Source organism: Myotis yumanensis, unplaced genomic scaffold, assembly GCF_028538775.1.
Source record: "Myotis yumanensis isolate MYYU_CA2020_CCGP unplaced genomic scaffold, mMyoYum1.0.hap1 SCAF_11, whole genome shotgun sequence".
Classification (NCBI taxonomy): domain Eukaryota; kingdom Metazoa; phylum Chordata; class Mammalia; order Chiroptera; family Vespertilionidae; genus Myotis; species Myotis yumanensis.
The window spans coordinates 30,771,804-30,786,876 of NW_027223762.1; the positions used below are offsets into that span (position 1 = coordinate 30,771,804).

Genomic DNA, 15,073 nt, shown 5'->3' on the forward strand with positions numbered 1-15,073 from the left:
AGGAGATTAATGTGAACTGCCCGACATGTGAATTCTTGCTCTAGAACCTCACTTAATACATCCGAACCTAACATCCTCTTGCAGCTTTTGCCTCTTGCATCTACTGTTTGATGTCTGGTGCCTCTTGTCTCTGCTGCTGTGGCAGCCAAAATCTGGCCTCTCCCCCTGATTCTCTATCACCAGGAGGTTTGGCTTTGTTATGCCACCTCATCTACTCACGTTGACCCTCTGGATCCAGTTCTGTGTTTTGGCTTTGCCCTATTAGGTCAGCAATGATAGACCCATCCTATGGGCTGCATATAGGACACCAAGGTGTTAAAATTCTTAGTTAATGGATTTATACCAAAACACTACTGAACAAGCATTCACATGGAAGATTTGGTGACTCACTCCCAGATTTTGGACTCAGCCTCCAATTTTAGTTTAATGTCCATTTTGCTTAGGAAGCTTTAATATGGCCTGGCTATGATTACCTGTCATGTTTCCAAATCTCCTATGGATTCCTTGAATTAGTTTTGAATTTTTTAAAGAAAGAACTTCTTAATCTGATATGAAATTCATTGTAGAAAAAAGTAAATGATAAATATAGGAAAATATAGAAAGAAGAGAATACACTGTTGTTTTTTTTAATTGTATCCTAGAAATAACTACATTTAATATTTGGAGTACTCTTTTGTTTCTGTGCATATATTTATGTAATTGATATAGCTCCTCCTGCATTTTCTGCTTAACACATAAACAGTCCCTAATCCATAAAAAATTATCTTTATAATCATTTTAATCACTGCACAATATTCTATTATATAGATGTACCATAGTTTAAGTTATTGTACATTTCAACTGTTTTTATTTGTTTGGTTATTAGAAATAACACTAAAGTAATCATAGTTGTGCATAAATATTTTTCTTATAAATTTAAAACCAAGTTCTAATACCCTTTTATTTTGAGTAAAACAATACGTTTTTTTCCCTTTCTGTCATCCTTAGACAAGGAGTAAACAATAGGCTGAGGCAGCTGTAGACACTTAAATATCTATTGGATTAATAAATAAGTGTTTTAAAAAAGATGTGCCCTCATTAAAAGTGAATACATGGAAGTGAAACAGTAAGGATCCTACTTACCCTTGAATACAAGAAATACATTAAAGAGAAGGCATATAGAAAAAAATAAGTGAAACTAAAAATAAATATAGGAATTCAAAAACTGTTATCTGCTGTAGTGGAGTACTTCCATTCCCAGAATAAAGAATATACGAATTTCCTAGCTTCCCCATGGAGACAGAGACTGCTGGATAGTGACCAAACCTGTTTGCTCTTCTTCCTGGACACACAGCTAGACTGTTTCTGAGCCTTCCTCACAAAAGTGGCCAATGGAAGATGAGAGAGTGATGTAAACTACTCCAGGCCTGCCCCATAAAGAGTTCTCATGTTCTATCTGCCATTGATCCACTTTTTAATGTAGTTGAGCACAGTGACCTTGGAAGCCATCTGTTGAAGATGGTAGAGCCCCTGAATGTTAGGAGCTTGGATTCCTGAATCTGTACTTAGAAACAGTTGCCTATTGGGTTATGGGAGACAGAAACCAGGGTAATTTCTGACATGTCCTCCCTCACTCTCTACATCCAATCCACCCTTAAGTTCTTTATTTTGTCTTCCATATATATATATTGAATCTGTTCCTTTCTCTTCATACTTTCCACCAACACATTTGTCCAAATTGACATATCATCTTTCCCTGGACTGCTGGCATAGCCTTCGAACACACATCCATTCTGTACCCCTCCTCCCCATTCCTTTCTAGTCTATAAAAACTTGTTTTTCCTTTACTATATACTCTAATTATGAATGCTGTGGGACGTATTATATTGTGATAAGACCCCTGGCCTTGAACCTTTGTGCATGCTGTCAGGTAACGCTAAGGGTGGTAGGAATATTTATAGAAGCTGTTCCTATACCAGACAGGAACTAAAATTAACTATAAGTAGAAGTGACTGTGAATTGCATAGATATATCTCACTAAATCCAAACTAAATGCACCTTGTTAAGTCAACTTCCCTGGGCTGGATTTCCAAAAGTACTGTGACCACTCCAGTGCTACCCAGTGTAAGTGTGATATGACAAAGGGTTAGGGGCAAGGAGGGACCTAAGAGGAAAGACTGATTTTAAACAATTATGCAAATTTTACAAAAATACTATGACCATGTGACACATTGTGAGGGTCTCTTCAGGGCCTTGGAAGCAACTGATACAAGGGAAGGGCCTTGAAGCTTGAGCTTCATTAGCTTCTCTGAAAATTCACCTTTGAAGGGCAACCATTTTTATATAAGACTCTCTAGATGGATTTGTGATGTGTTCTAGAATTAGATAGGCTCATAGTATTAACTATAAGATGCTACTTTACATATTATCTAATGTGTCTTTGTATTTAATTCAGAATCATATGTCTTGGACATGGTTGGTACCTGATTTGCTAAGTGAGTGAAACTCAGAGGAGAAACTAGACTAGAAAAAAGGGAAAGATAGAGGATGAGAGAGAAAAAGGTGGAGAACCAATAGGAAAAAGGTAAAGGAAGAGGCTCATTGTGGTATGAAGCCATCAGGCCAGTTACTCCAGATTCAGGTGTCAGACTCATCAAAAAGTGCACTAACCTCAGTCAGCAGATGTTGATGCCTGCCACTTGAGTTTATCAGCCTCTTGAGTTTATTGGGGGCTGCAGTAGAAACGTCTAGCTCATTGACAGCATCCCACCTTAAGCCCCTGTCTCTCTTCCCCCTATGCCTGAGGACTTTCTTTAGTGCCAGAGAGCTTGCCCCCCTGCAGGCACTTACAAAGGGGGTGTAGCATTAGTGTCCCTGGGGCAACCATCACCACAAGGATGGAAGTTGGTAGATAAATGGATCAGCCTAGGCAGCTTCTGGTGGGATGCTGTTGAGGTGGATTGCACACGATTTCCCAGAGGATTCCGAGAGAAACTGAGTGCTAGTTGCCCATAGAAGTGACCAATTCATTAACTCACTCATTTATTGGCATCTCTTCCTTTCCTGACTCATTTTCCTCACTTCCTCTCCTGTGCTTCCTAAGTTAACCTCTCAAACTACCCACACTCAATTCTTGTGTCAGGGTCTGCTTTGGGGGCAACAAAAACCAAGACACTTGGTTTAAGTAAGTAATTTGCCATTTAAAGGAACATAATCTAAATATTAAAATACAAAAACATGGACTACAGTTTTTAAAGAAAATAAATAATTTGGAGACACCCCAAAAATGCAACAAAATATTTTTTGTGCTATATGCATCTGTTTAAAAATAATGTTGAGGTTCTGAAAAAAAGTAATTTAGTTTCTATGTCTATGGGAAGATAAAAAAGAATGAATTATTGCATTCAGCTCTTTAACATTCTCTTGCATTTATATTCCAACTCTGGCTTATTAAATGGCTCTGTGCTCCATTAACATATACATGTGCTTACAATATAAACAGCTTAACTAGACATCTGTGTTGACGGCATATAAGAAGTAGTTAACTTTTTGCCTTGTTTCTGTGCAATGATCCTGATATTTTAATCTGCTGGCCAGATTGGGTTTTTGGTACCAGATGTGTCATAGTTTGGGTTTGTATTTTGCAGGTGCTCCCCCCAGCTGGGAAGATGGAAACTTGCCATCTTTTTGAGATGATGATTCAGGATAGAAATATAAGTGTGTTAAAAAAATAATTCAACATATCAATGAAGGGCTTTGTCCCTTGTGGGCTTCTTATGCATAACATGTGAGCAGACTAGCAGCTGGCCTATATTTTAAAAAAAGACTTAGAAAGTTAAAAACTTTCATGGATACTTAAAACATAAGCAACTGCTTAGCATTATGGAAATAAGATACAACAATAAACTTTTATTTGTGAAGCTTCCCCCAAATAATAATCCCACTGGGCCGTGTTCAGGTGGTATTTCCGTCATTTGGATTCACTAAAACATCTTGTAGAGGCAGAGTAGGAGAGATGACTACATTTATTAGATACGGGGACTGGTTTCTTTCTGATTTCTAAATCACATTAAAAAAATCCCTACCTATTTTTGCTATTTTCACTTAAACGTATTGTGAAAGAACTAAAAGCCCCATTGAGAACTGAGGTGTTAATAAAATATATCTTATCTTATTCCAGGCCTGTAAAGCAAGAATTCTTTAGGGGTCGCGACCCCTTTGGCGGTCGAACGACCCTTTCACAGGGGTCGCCTAAGACCATCCTGCATATCAGATATTTACATAACGATTCATAACAGTAGCAACATTACAGTTATGAAGTAGCAACGACAATAATTTTATGGTTGGGTCACAACATGAGGAACTGTATTTAAAGGGCCAGAAGGTTGAGAACCACTGCTTTAGGTGGTGATGTTCATTGGTTGCCCCTTCAAAAATCACCTGATGAATATTAACCAATGTCAAGGAATGTCAGTAATCATTACATTAACCCCTTACCTTACACTAATACTGGAAGGAAGGACTCTGTAAGCCCTTTGGTCCAGCTTCTGAACCAGGAGTTAGCCCCACTCCATCTTCACCACTGTGACTCTCACGTTTCCCCCATGCCAACAGCTCCATTTGCATCTTTTTTTTTTTTTTTTTTTTTTTAATTAAATCTTTATTGTTCAGATTATTACATTTGTTCCTCTTTTTTCCCCCCATAACTCCCCTCCTTCCAGCTCCCACCCCACCCTCCACCCTCACTCCCCACCCACTGTGTTCATCCATAGGTGCATGATTTTTGTCCAGTCACTTCCCGCATCTCCCACACCCCTTTTTCCCCCAAGAATAGTCAGTCCATTCCCTTTCTATGTCCCTGATTCTATTATAATCACCAGTTCATTCTGTACATCAGGTTATTTATTCACTTGATTCTTAGATTCATTTGTTGATAGATGCATGTTTGTTGTTCATAATTTGTATCTTTACCTTTTTCTTCTTCTTCCTCTTCTTAAAGGATACCTTTCAGCATTTCATATAATACTGGTTTGGCGGTGATGAACTCCTTTAGCTTTTCCTTATCTGTGAAGCTCTTTATCTGACCTTCAATTCTGAATGATAGCTTTGCTGGATAAAGTAATCTTGGTTGTAGGTTCTTGGTATTCAGCACTTTGAAAATTTCTTGCCATTCCCTTCTGGCCTGCAAAGTTTCTGTTGAGAAATCAGCTGACAGTCGTATGGGTATTCCCTTGTAGGTAATTGAGCCTCTTTCTCTTGCTGCTTTTAAGATTTTCTCTTTGTCTTTTGCTCTTGGCATTTTAATGATGATGTGTCTTGGTGTGGTCCTCTTTGGATTCCTTTTGTTTGGGGTTCTCTGCGCTTCTTGGACCTGTAAGTCCATTTCTTTCTCCAGGTGGGGGAAGTTTTCTGCCATTATTTCTTGAAATAGGTTTTCAATATCTTGCTGTCTCTCATCTTCTGGCACTCCAATGACTCTGATATTAGTCCGCTTAAAGCTGTCCCAGAGGCTCCTTACACTATCTTCACACTTTTGGATTCTTTTTTCATTTTGCTTTTCCAATTGGGTGTTTTTTGTCGAATCTTTGGTTTGATTATTGTACTCCTCTGGTCTGCTATTGGGTATAATATTCTTTATTTCAGTCCGTGTATGCTTACTTTCTAATTTCTTTATTGTAGCATCGAGGGTCTCATTAGTTTTCGTGAGGCTCTGCACAAATTTATGGCAAGCCCTCAAAATTGCGATTCTTAGCTCCATATCCTCCATTTCTGTCATGTTTCTTTGTCTCCGCATCTTTTATGCTTTCTTGGTGCACCCCCTTGTGGTCTCTGTGCGCAGTCTTGTTCTAGCCAAGCCTTAATTGTTGTAGTTACCACTAGAGGGATTTGACCCCCAGGCGGGCTGGCTATAGGAATCAGCTGTACGGAAAACGTCTGCCTTCTGGGGAGGCGCTAATCCAGCCTTTGCCTGAGGCGATCGGCAAATGGCTGTGCGCAGAGTTTGGGCGGGGCGGGATCAACAGGGCGGGCGGAGGGAGCAGTTATGGCCACGCTCAGTCCCGTTCCCAGAGGCTCTGCTTCTCAGAACCCCGGCAGCCGCTGCAAACCTCGGAGAGAAAGCTGCCCTCAGGTTCCAACTGATGCCGGGTAATCCCGCTTCTCCCGTTTGAGTCTGGGTCCCTAGAGACTCGCCCGGATCTGGAGCCCAGAGTCTGAGACTCAGTCCCGACAGAAAACGACAACCGCGCCCTCAGCCACCAGCCCGCTTTCGCGCGCACCTCGGTACCTTTGTATTTTCCACACTGCGCCGCCTCTGAGCCTCGATTTGCTGTTCTCTTTCCTTCTAGTTGTAGAGTCTCTCTTCAGCCAGCCTTCCTGTGGTTCTGGGTGATGTCCGTTCAGTCTTTTAGTTGTATTTTTGAAATGGTTGTTTGCGGCAGCGGTCTCCGGTGTTTACCTACGCCGCCATCTTGGTCGACCAAGTCCATTTGCATCTTTAGTGATAGCTTTTTTTTTTCTTTTGGAAATTGCTGTCCTCTCAAGTATAGAAAGGTCTATATGACTGGTTCTTTTTTTTAAGATTTTGTTTTATTGCTTAAAGTATTACCAAGAGTATTACACATATGACTGGTTCTTGAGTTTCAGTTTCTACAGTTCAGGAGTATTTTGTGTAACACAATTACGTCTGTGCTCTGGAGTTTTTAAAGAGAACAAATTAGCTAAGGTTTAAGAGAGATAATAAGAATCAGGTTGGTATCTGTGTTATTTCAACCTCGCTGCATGTAAGTAACAGCAGCAGTGACAACTGGTCATGGCAACCAGCAAGGGTGATCTATGATTTGGGGTGGACACTGTGCAGGAAGAAGCTTGGAAGGAAAGGATGGCTTGTTCATGTTGAAATTTGGAGTATGGACGATGAAGAGCCCTAATCTAAGTCATAAGACTGCATTCTAGGCACAGTGTTTGTGCTCAACAGACTGTACTCTTGAGCAAGTCTTAAAAATAAGATGGTTTTGGAATCCTGTTATTATTTTTTAAAAAGTGTATGTAGTAAGAGATTTTATGCTTGGAGGGAATAGAGGTTGCAAGTGGTCAAATGACCTAGTTGGGAGGGAAATTTGGCAGTGGAAGGAAAGTTTTCTCCGTGTGAGAAGTTCTGACAACCAAGAAAGATTTCCTAAATATTGTCAGAAAATAACTTTGTCCAGTCAGAAAGCATGGAAGTCTCAGAGCCCAGGAGTTATAGATAAAATCCTGGCTTCTTGATTAAGAGTAAAAAATCTTAAGAAGGCTTTAGGCTTAAAAACAAAACTTTTACCATTCCTAACTCTGACTTGAGAAATGTGTCTATATGTAGAAAAATTACTATATTGATTAAAAATGGAAGAATTTAGATGAAGCCTTAATTTATCTGGACTGCAGGTAATCATGTGAACAGAGTGACAGGAACACCATCAATAGTCCTGCTGTGTTGTGGCTGGTTGTTAACTCTACCTCCTTGTCTCAGCCTTGTTTAGACCTGTTCTCACCATTGTTTCTATGCCCCTTCAACCTTTAAAAGCCCATCCCCTGCTCTACTCACACAAGAAGTTTGTTTTGTATCTTGGTCTCTTGGTGATCTCTTTTTGACAATTACTGCACACTTAGTCAACTTTTAAGAAATGTTTGTTTCAATGTCAAGGTTACCTGGTGTCAGAGTTTATTCACATGTATTTTGAAATTGGATGTAAGAGAAAATTGGCTACACATCTTTTTGTGGCATGATTTTAATGGTCCTTTTGTTTCTTCATCTCCTAGATTATTAATTTTAAAAAAATCAAATGGTTGTTTTTGCTCTGACAGCTTAAACTAATTTTCCCCCAGACATATAATTTATATTGGATGTTATTGGTTACATTAAAAAAAACCTCCAAAGATTGGGTGATCCTCTAAAAGAATATTTGTTTTTATTTAAAACTATGGTACATCAAAGTAAAGCAGTTACATTTTAAACAAATAAGACATAAAAATTTTTCACAGAACTGGGAGGGAGGGTAATTTGCTTTAGTTTACTGTCATTCTGGAGGCCAACAATAAGAACATCACCATTTTCTTTGTCTGTGAGCATCAAATATAAACTTGAAAAATTTAGTGATAAGTTAGTAAAGTTTTAGGGTTTACATTTTATTCATAAATTAAAACTTCTTCAGTAAAATAACTTTTCTTCATTTTGCTCCACATCTTGAGGAATTTCTGAATTCAGGAATGTTATTATATTTACTGCATGTTATGGAATGAATGTTTGTGTCCTCTCGAAATTCATATGTTGAAATCCCAACTCCCAATGTAATGGTATTAGGAGGTGGGGTATTTGGGAGGTCATTAGGTCATGAGGGTGAAAGCTTCATTAATGGAATTAGTGCTCTTATAAAAAGGACCCCAGAGAGCTCTCCCTCTCTTTCTACCAGGATAGGTTATAAGTCTTCAACCTAGAAGAGGCATTTCACCAGAACCTGAACATGCAGGCACCCTAATCTTGGGCTGCCAGCCTCCAGGCTGTGAAAAATAAATGCTGTTGTTTACCAGCCACCCAGTCTATAATTTGTTTTAGCAGCTCAAACTAAGATACTCTATTTGCGTCTTCAGGTCAACTCTAATGTGATTTAGAAAGAATTTGTTTTCTTATCTCCTCCCTGTAGATTTCTCAATATAATAATTTTCTAGGAGATACCTTATTTATTTTGGGATTTTTGCTTACTGTGTTTTTTTACATTCATAATCAAAAGTTTCTGACAAAATTAAAAATATCCTACAATAATGATTTATTACTATGTAATAAGTAACCATATTAAGACTGATCATGAAAATAAACACAAATGTGGTAGATCCTCATTTTCTAAAGAAATATATCTTTATTGACTTTTTCCATTTTCTTACAAAGCAGTTATAAAAACCTCATTCATGCTATTCAATGTTATGATGGCTGCCTCCTTGTGATACTGTCAGTGGAGCTGTAGTAAGTTTCCTTAAGCACCACAGAAGATGATCTTTGCTTGGTCCCATTTTTACAGAAAAGAATCCAAGTTTCACTGGATACAGTATGCTTAGCTCTCTTGCAGAAGACCACGTTAGTGGATTAATGTCTAATTTACATACAGTAATAAAGACAAACTTTGAATCTTTACAGATTAAATGCCCACTTCATACCATGGTGTAATTGTTTGTATTATTGGTGAGTGTACAATGTATAGGTGTAGATGTACTAGATATATCTATAAATAAAATAGTGCTTTAAGGTAACAATATTCTTTGGCTGATTTAAATGCCTCAGTGAACTCTTTTAAAAGATTAAAATGAAAATGGCCCCACTATTATTGTTAATCTTAACACTGAGCTTGTGCGGAAGGTTCCTATACTGCTGACTGTCAGCATCTCCAGGTCCACGATATATTCTCTTGGTCCTGATAGCGACTTCACCAGCACAAGCATTGCACTTAGAGGACTTGTTTGCTAAAATAAAAGAAAAAAGAGGAAGGGAGAAAATAAATTTTTTTAAATTGAAGTTTTTATTCTTTTGGGAGAATACCCCCTAAAAGAATTAGGGGAAGCATTTTAAGGGTGGATAAAAGTCATTCCTTAGTCTTTTCTTGGTTCCAACTCTTTTTGGGCTTTATCCTTTGTCCACACATAGTCATCAATTCCAAGGAAGGAGCCTGCTTTTTTCTATGTTTTCTATTTGCGCTCTATGTTAATGTTCTCTTCACTTTTTTTGAGTATTTCAGCCTTTATAGAGACTGGAGTTCAGGTGAGAATTCAATAATTTTGGAGAAAGATAAATATTATATATATATATCTCACTCATATGTGGGATATAATGATCAACATAATCTGATGAACAAGAATAGATCCAGAGACAAATGGCAGGGGAGGGGAGAGGGCTAGAGAGCAACCAAAGGACTTGTATGCATGCATATTAGCATAACCAATGGACACAGATACTGGGGTGGTGGGGGCTTGCCCAGGGTGGAAATGGCTGGGGGAGGGGGTCAAGCGGGGAAAAAGGAGACATATGTAAAACTTTAGACAATAAATAAATAATAATAAATAATAAAAACATATATATTTTTTATTGATTTCAGAGAGGAAGGAAGAGGGAGAGATAGAAACATCAATGATGAGAATCATTGATTGGCTGCCTCCTGTACACTCCACACAGGGGCTTGAGCCCGCAACCTGGGCATGTGCCCTTACCGGGAATTGAACTTTGACCTCCTGGTTCATAGGTCAATGCTCAACCACTGAACCACGCCAGCTGGGCGAGAATCTGATAATTTTTGAACTGGTGAAAAAGTTGTCATCTTTCATTTCTCAAAATTTACATTCCAGTAGATGAAGAGATATGTAAACAGTAATTTCAATAGAATGTGGAAAATGCTAATTTATATGCAGAAATGCAAGGCATGTATGAAGAGGGACCCTCAAGAGCTAAGGGAAGACTTTTGAATGACTGAGGAGAGTCACCCAGAATAAATGGAAGTTTTGTAAAGAAGTATATTCAGAAGAAGATGCAATTTCATTTTGATAAAGAATGTGATGGGTGCTGAAGAGTAGAGGGAGATGAGGCTGGAGGGGCAGGTAAATGTGTGAATCTGAACACCAAGAGGAAGTCAGGGTTAGAGACAGTGGATTAAGATTTAGCAGTCACTTCACTGAGTGTATTAAACCAAGGGAGAGAATATATCTGTGATAAAACTGGGTCTGACAGAGGCCAACATTTAGGAAGTGGGCAGAGGAGAAGCATTGAAGAAAGCTGCGAAAAAATAGATGATTGAGTGGAAAACAAATGAGTGGCCAGCAGTGTCTAATTGAGCAGGAGAGGCTGAGGGTGACTGAAACTGAAAAATGTAGCCCTGGAGTTAGCAGTATGTATGTTGGTGTTGGTTTTTTTCCCAGAGAAATTTCAGCAGAGTAGTGGAACAGACTATAGAGATGTGAGGATAGGAAGTGAGAAAGCAGAGACTGTAATTGCAGACTGTGCTTTAAGAACCTTGGCCAGGAAGGAGGAAGAGAGAGAGGCAACTGAAAAGGATGGGTATAAGGATTTAAAGAGTGTGGGAACATTTGAAATCAAGAGCTGAAAAGAAGAAATAAAAGAAAATAATAGGATTGTTGAGGACTCATCTGAAGTTGAAGGCTTATGGTATTACTAATCTGTGCTGACAAGCTGGGTATGAAAATAGATATGGATTATAGGATTGATCCAGGTTGCTGGTCAGGAAGTTGAGGTGTTGGTGACAGAGTACTGCAAGGGTCCATCAAATAGTTGATAGACTGGAAAAAAGTGGAGGGTGAGGGGTCAGGGGATTAGCATCACTTTGGGTATGAAGAGAAGACAGAGTGGGAATGAGGGCATGAGAGAGAAGGAGAGTCAGTCATTAAGTGTGTCACTAGAGACTACGATTCTGATATGAAACTGTTCTGAATGATAACTAAGTCCAACGTGTGACCGTGGGATTGGTGGCAGAGTGGCATGAAGCCAAACATCATGGGGGATGAGATGGACTCACTGCTACAAACCTCGTCTCCCATCTCTTGAACTACTTACTGGTTTCTCCATTTCCATTCTTGCTTTACTACAACCTAGGTTCTACAGTATAGCCACACCCCTTTAAACATGAAAACTTGATAGTGATGCCTTTTCTTAAAACCCTTACTATGGTCTGTAAAGAATTGTGTGGTTTAGGCCTTGTTCATCTCTCCATGCTCCTCTCAAGCCACTTTGCCTATAGTACTTGGAATTCCAGACCAACTGGTTTTCTTTTTATTCCTTCCATTTGTTGGTCTCTGATTTATGGTCTTCAGTTTAAATCAACTTCTGCTAAGAGGCTCACAGACCACTCCTGTCTTGGGTAGGGGTTGACTTGTTATGCATTTATGAGCAACTTGCAATGCTTAGTTGTAACATTCAGCAAACTTGTTTTACATCTTGACTACAAGCTCCACTGGAGCAGGAATTGGCTTAGTTTTATTCACTGTTGTGTCTCTGGACCTAACATGGTGCTTGCCCCTTGTAGGTAACAGTATATCTTGAAAGCATTGATTGAATTAAACTCACTTAAAATATTTTTTGAGCACCTGTAATTGTGCTAGGTACCATTCTATGTGCTGTGCATAGAAGAGTGAACAGACAGCTAAAGTCTTGCTCTCATTATACTCACAGACTAGTGGGTTACATAGACAAATGAATACTATGCAAATCTATGAAGAAAAATAAAGCTCAGAAAAGGAGGATAGATATTGGGTGGGATGAGAGGAGGATGGTATTCTACCTCCAATTCATGTAGTACTTCTGTACAATATGTCCCCTTTTCTAGGGAAGAAGATTTTCTCAGTATTCTCCCCAAAGGAATATAAATAAAATCTTGTTTACTACAGTCCCTTTCAAGATTCAGGTCCAGTCTTGTGACTATCAAGAAACATTATTTGACTATTCCAGCCCACATTAATTCTTTGATATATTGAACCACAGATTTAAATTCATACTTTCCTCTTCTTTCTTTTTTTTTTTTTTTTGTAGATGTTAACTTTTACCACATGTTTAAAGCTTTTTGAAATAAGGAGCTATGTATTACATGCACCTAACTTGGAGCTGAGCAAAAAGTAGATGCTTAATTAAAGTCTGCTAATTGATTATTATGCATTAAATGCACTCCTCACAAGTGGAATTTCAGTGGAGAAATTTTGTAGGATTTTTATCCAAATACTTTTTGAATTATGTGATAAGAAATCATCTTGAAATGTCTTTTTATTTTCAATAGTTTTTTGTTTCAAATAATTTAATACTATTTAACTCTAGGATTATAAAAATTGATATGCTTTAGAACATTCATAAGAAAAAAGGATTTTACTTGGAAAAAACACAAAGTATATTTGAAAACATCAAGTCGATTAATGCATTGATATGAATCATAAAACTTTTAAAGGACCATGTTTATTGCAAGGAAAAAACATGCTGAAACTTTACTTCACTGTTTGTTGATTCTACTAGGAAATTGTATTTTCTTAAATTATAGCTAAAGAGTTCAAAATGGGGAATTATTTTTAAAGAAGATTTTTAGAGGAACCTATTTTATTACCATGGGTTACAAATAATGTCATTTGTTTGGCTAGAATTATTAAATTGGTATTATCTAAACTGTATGAAATTCATTTAGAATAAACTTACATTATCTACTCTATCTCAAATTTAAAACATCAAATGTTACAGAAATTTATTCTTAGCTATGAGAAAAAAGAATAGTAATAGATTGTATTTTGGGTTTGTTTTTCCTCTTCAGAAGTTGGTCATGAGAAATTAATCATTTCTAATTTACTGGCAAAGAAACAGAATCACATAATTCTGGAACTGGAAGGGAACTTAATATAGTGAAGAACAGCATAAACGTGTAAACATTAAAAATCTGTAAACTTTTACCACAAGGATGAATTTCCCAATTTACTTTTCATATTCTCAGACTGAAATATTGACTTTAAAATTTGATTAAAAATGAAGAGTGCCCAAAGGAGTTTTGAGAAAATTGTAACTGGATGAATAACATCCTTAGTGCGAAACAGTTACCGTAACCCTGTAAACTGTTTGGTGGGGTGCCATCATTTTCACATGCAGTGGTGAGCTATATTTAAAGTATGGCAGACTTTTAACCTAAAATGAACTTGCTGAGATTTTGCAGGGGTGGGTGGGGAGGTGTTGGAAGGCTGAAGTCAGGGAGATCTACTTGGAATCTGTTGGAGGGATTGAGGAGGTGCTAAGAGCAAGTTCAAAGGAAGAGAGGCAGGGGCATGGGGAAGCAAAAATATCCCGGGAGACACTGAAGAAAGAAATGGCAAAACTCAGAGAAAGATTTCAGACAGGCAACGAAAAAAAAGGGAAAACACAATGGTGACCTCAAATTGTCTGCCTGGAGGTTTTCAAAAGTGGTACAACTATTGCCCTAGCTGATTTGGCTCAGTGGATAGAGCGTTGGCCTGGGGACTGAAGGGTCCTGGGTTCAATTCTCTTTCATCATTGACGTTCCTATCTCTCTCTCTTCCTCTCCCTCTCTGAAAGAAAAAAAAATATATTAAAAAAAGAGGGGTGCAATTATTGACACATATGTTGCAGGAGGTTGGAATCACTTCTTTGAGATTCCAGGTTTTAGTTCTATAAAAATGTAAATACTCCTGTGACTGTAACAATAAGAAATTTGTAAAAGCCCTCCAGGAATTATTTTTTCTAGGTACAATTAAATAACTATCACTAATTTTTGGTATCTTTTTGGAGCGTGTGTGTGTGTGTGTGTGTGTGTGTGTAGGCTTGTGTTTTGGTGGTCACATACAACTCCATTAGAGTCTACAACTTGTTATCTGAATGATTTTAGAGAAGCTACTTAATCTCTCCAAGTCTCACTTTTCTGTTAAAAAAAAAAAAATGGAGGTACATATTTAATATCTAACAATGTTAACAAGAGGATTGAATGAGTTAATGCACACAGGAAGGCCTTCAGTGGTTCTCAACCTTCCTAATGCCGTGACCCTTTAATACAGTTCCTCATGTTGTGGTGACCCCCAACCATAAAATTATTTTCGTTGCTACTTCATAACTGTAATTTTGCTGCTGTTATGAATCGTAATGTCTGATATGCTATATGTGTTTTCCGATGGTCGCGACCCACAGGTTGAGAACCGCTGCCTTAGATAATACCTGCACATAAAGACACTTTAAATGGTAGCTTTTCTTCTATATGAATACTCCCAAACAATAACAACAAAAACAACAACAAGCCTGAAACTTTCTCAACAGCGAAGGCTGCCCTCAGGATACTTACTCTTAGGTAGAATTCCCCATTTTCATTTCCAGCTTTAATCTGAAAAGTATTGATAGTGTTGGCATAGACAGTTGTGGCCTGTATCTGGAAGATATCTGATGGCACAGACCTATCAGATCGAATGCTCATATATTTGTAGACTATGGACTGGGGGAGTTCTCGGCATACCGTATTTGAGACTGGGCAAACACATCGGCTGCAAAGGCAAACAAACATATTCAACATTTTGGCTTGGTAAGACCAGAAAATTC

The 15,073-nt window shown here is 38.1% G+C and overlaps 1 protein-coding gene and 1 long non-coding RNA gene across 3 annotated transcripts in view; one reads left to right on the plus strand and one right to left on the minus strand.

Annotated features, from left to right (window-relative positions):
• The window catches only part of LOC139019912 (uncharacterized), a 210,697-nt gene that overhangs the window by 144,827 nt on the left and 50,797 nt on the right, over positions 1–15,073 (plus strand). The gene's annotated exons all lie outside the window — the stretch shown is intronic.
• The window catches only part of EFEMP1 (EGF containing fibulin extracellular matrix protein 1), a 69,369-nt gene continuing 62,191 nt past the window's right edge, over positions 7,896–15,073 (minus strand). For both annotated transcript variants that reach the window (XM_070429244.1, XM_070429245.1), the window contains exons 10-11: positions 14,823–15,018; positions 7,896–9,468 (exon numbers count right to left, since the gene is read on the minus strand). In XM_070429244.1, the coding sequence (XP_070285345.1) occupies positions 9,307–9,468; positions 14,823–15,018 (358 nt within the window). In that variant the 3' untranslated portion in view covers positions 7,896–9,306. The remainder of the gene's footprint in view (positions 9,469–14,822; positions 15,019–15,073) is intronic.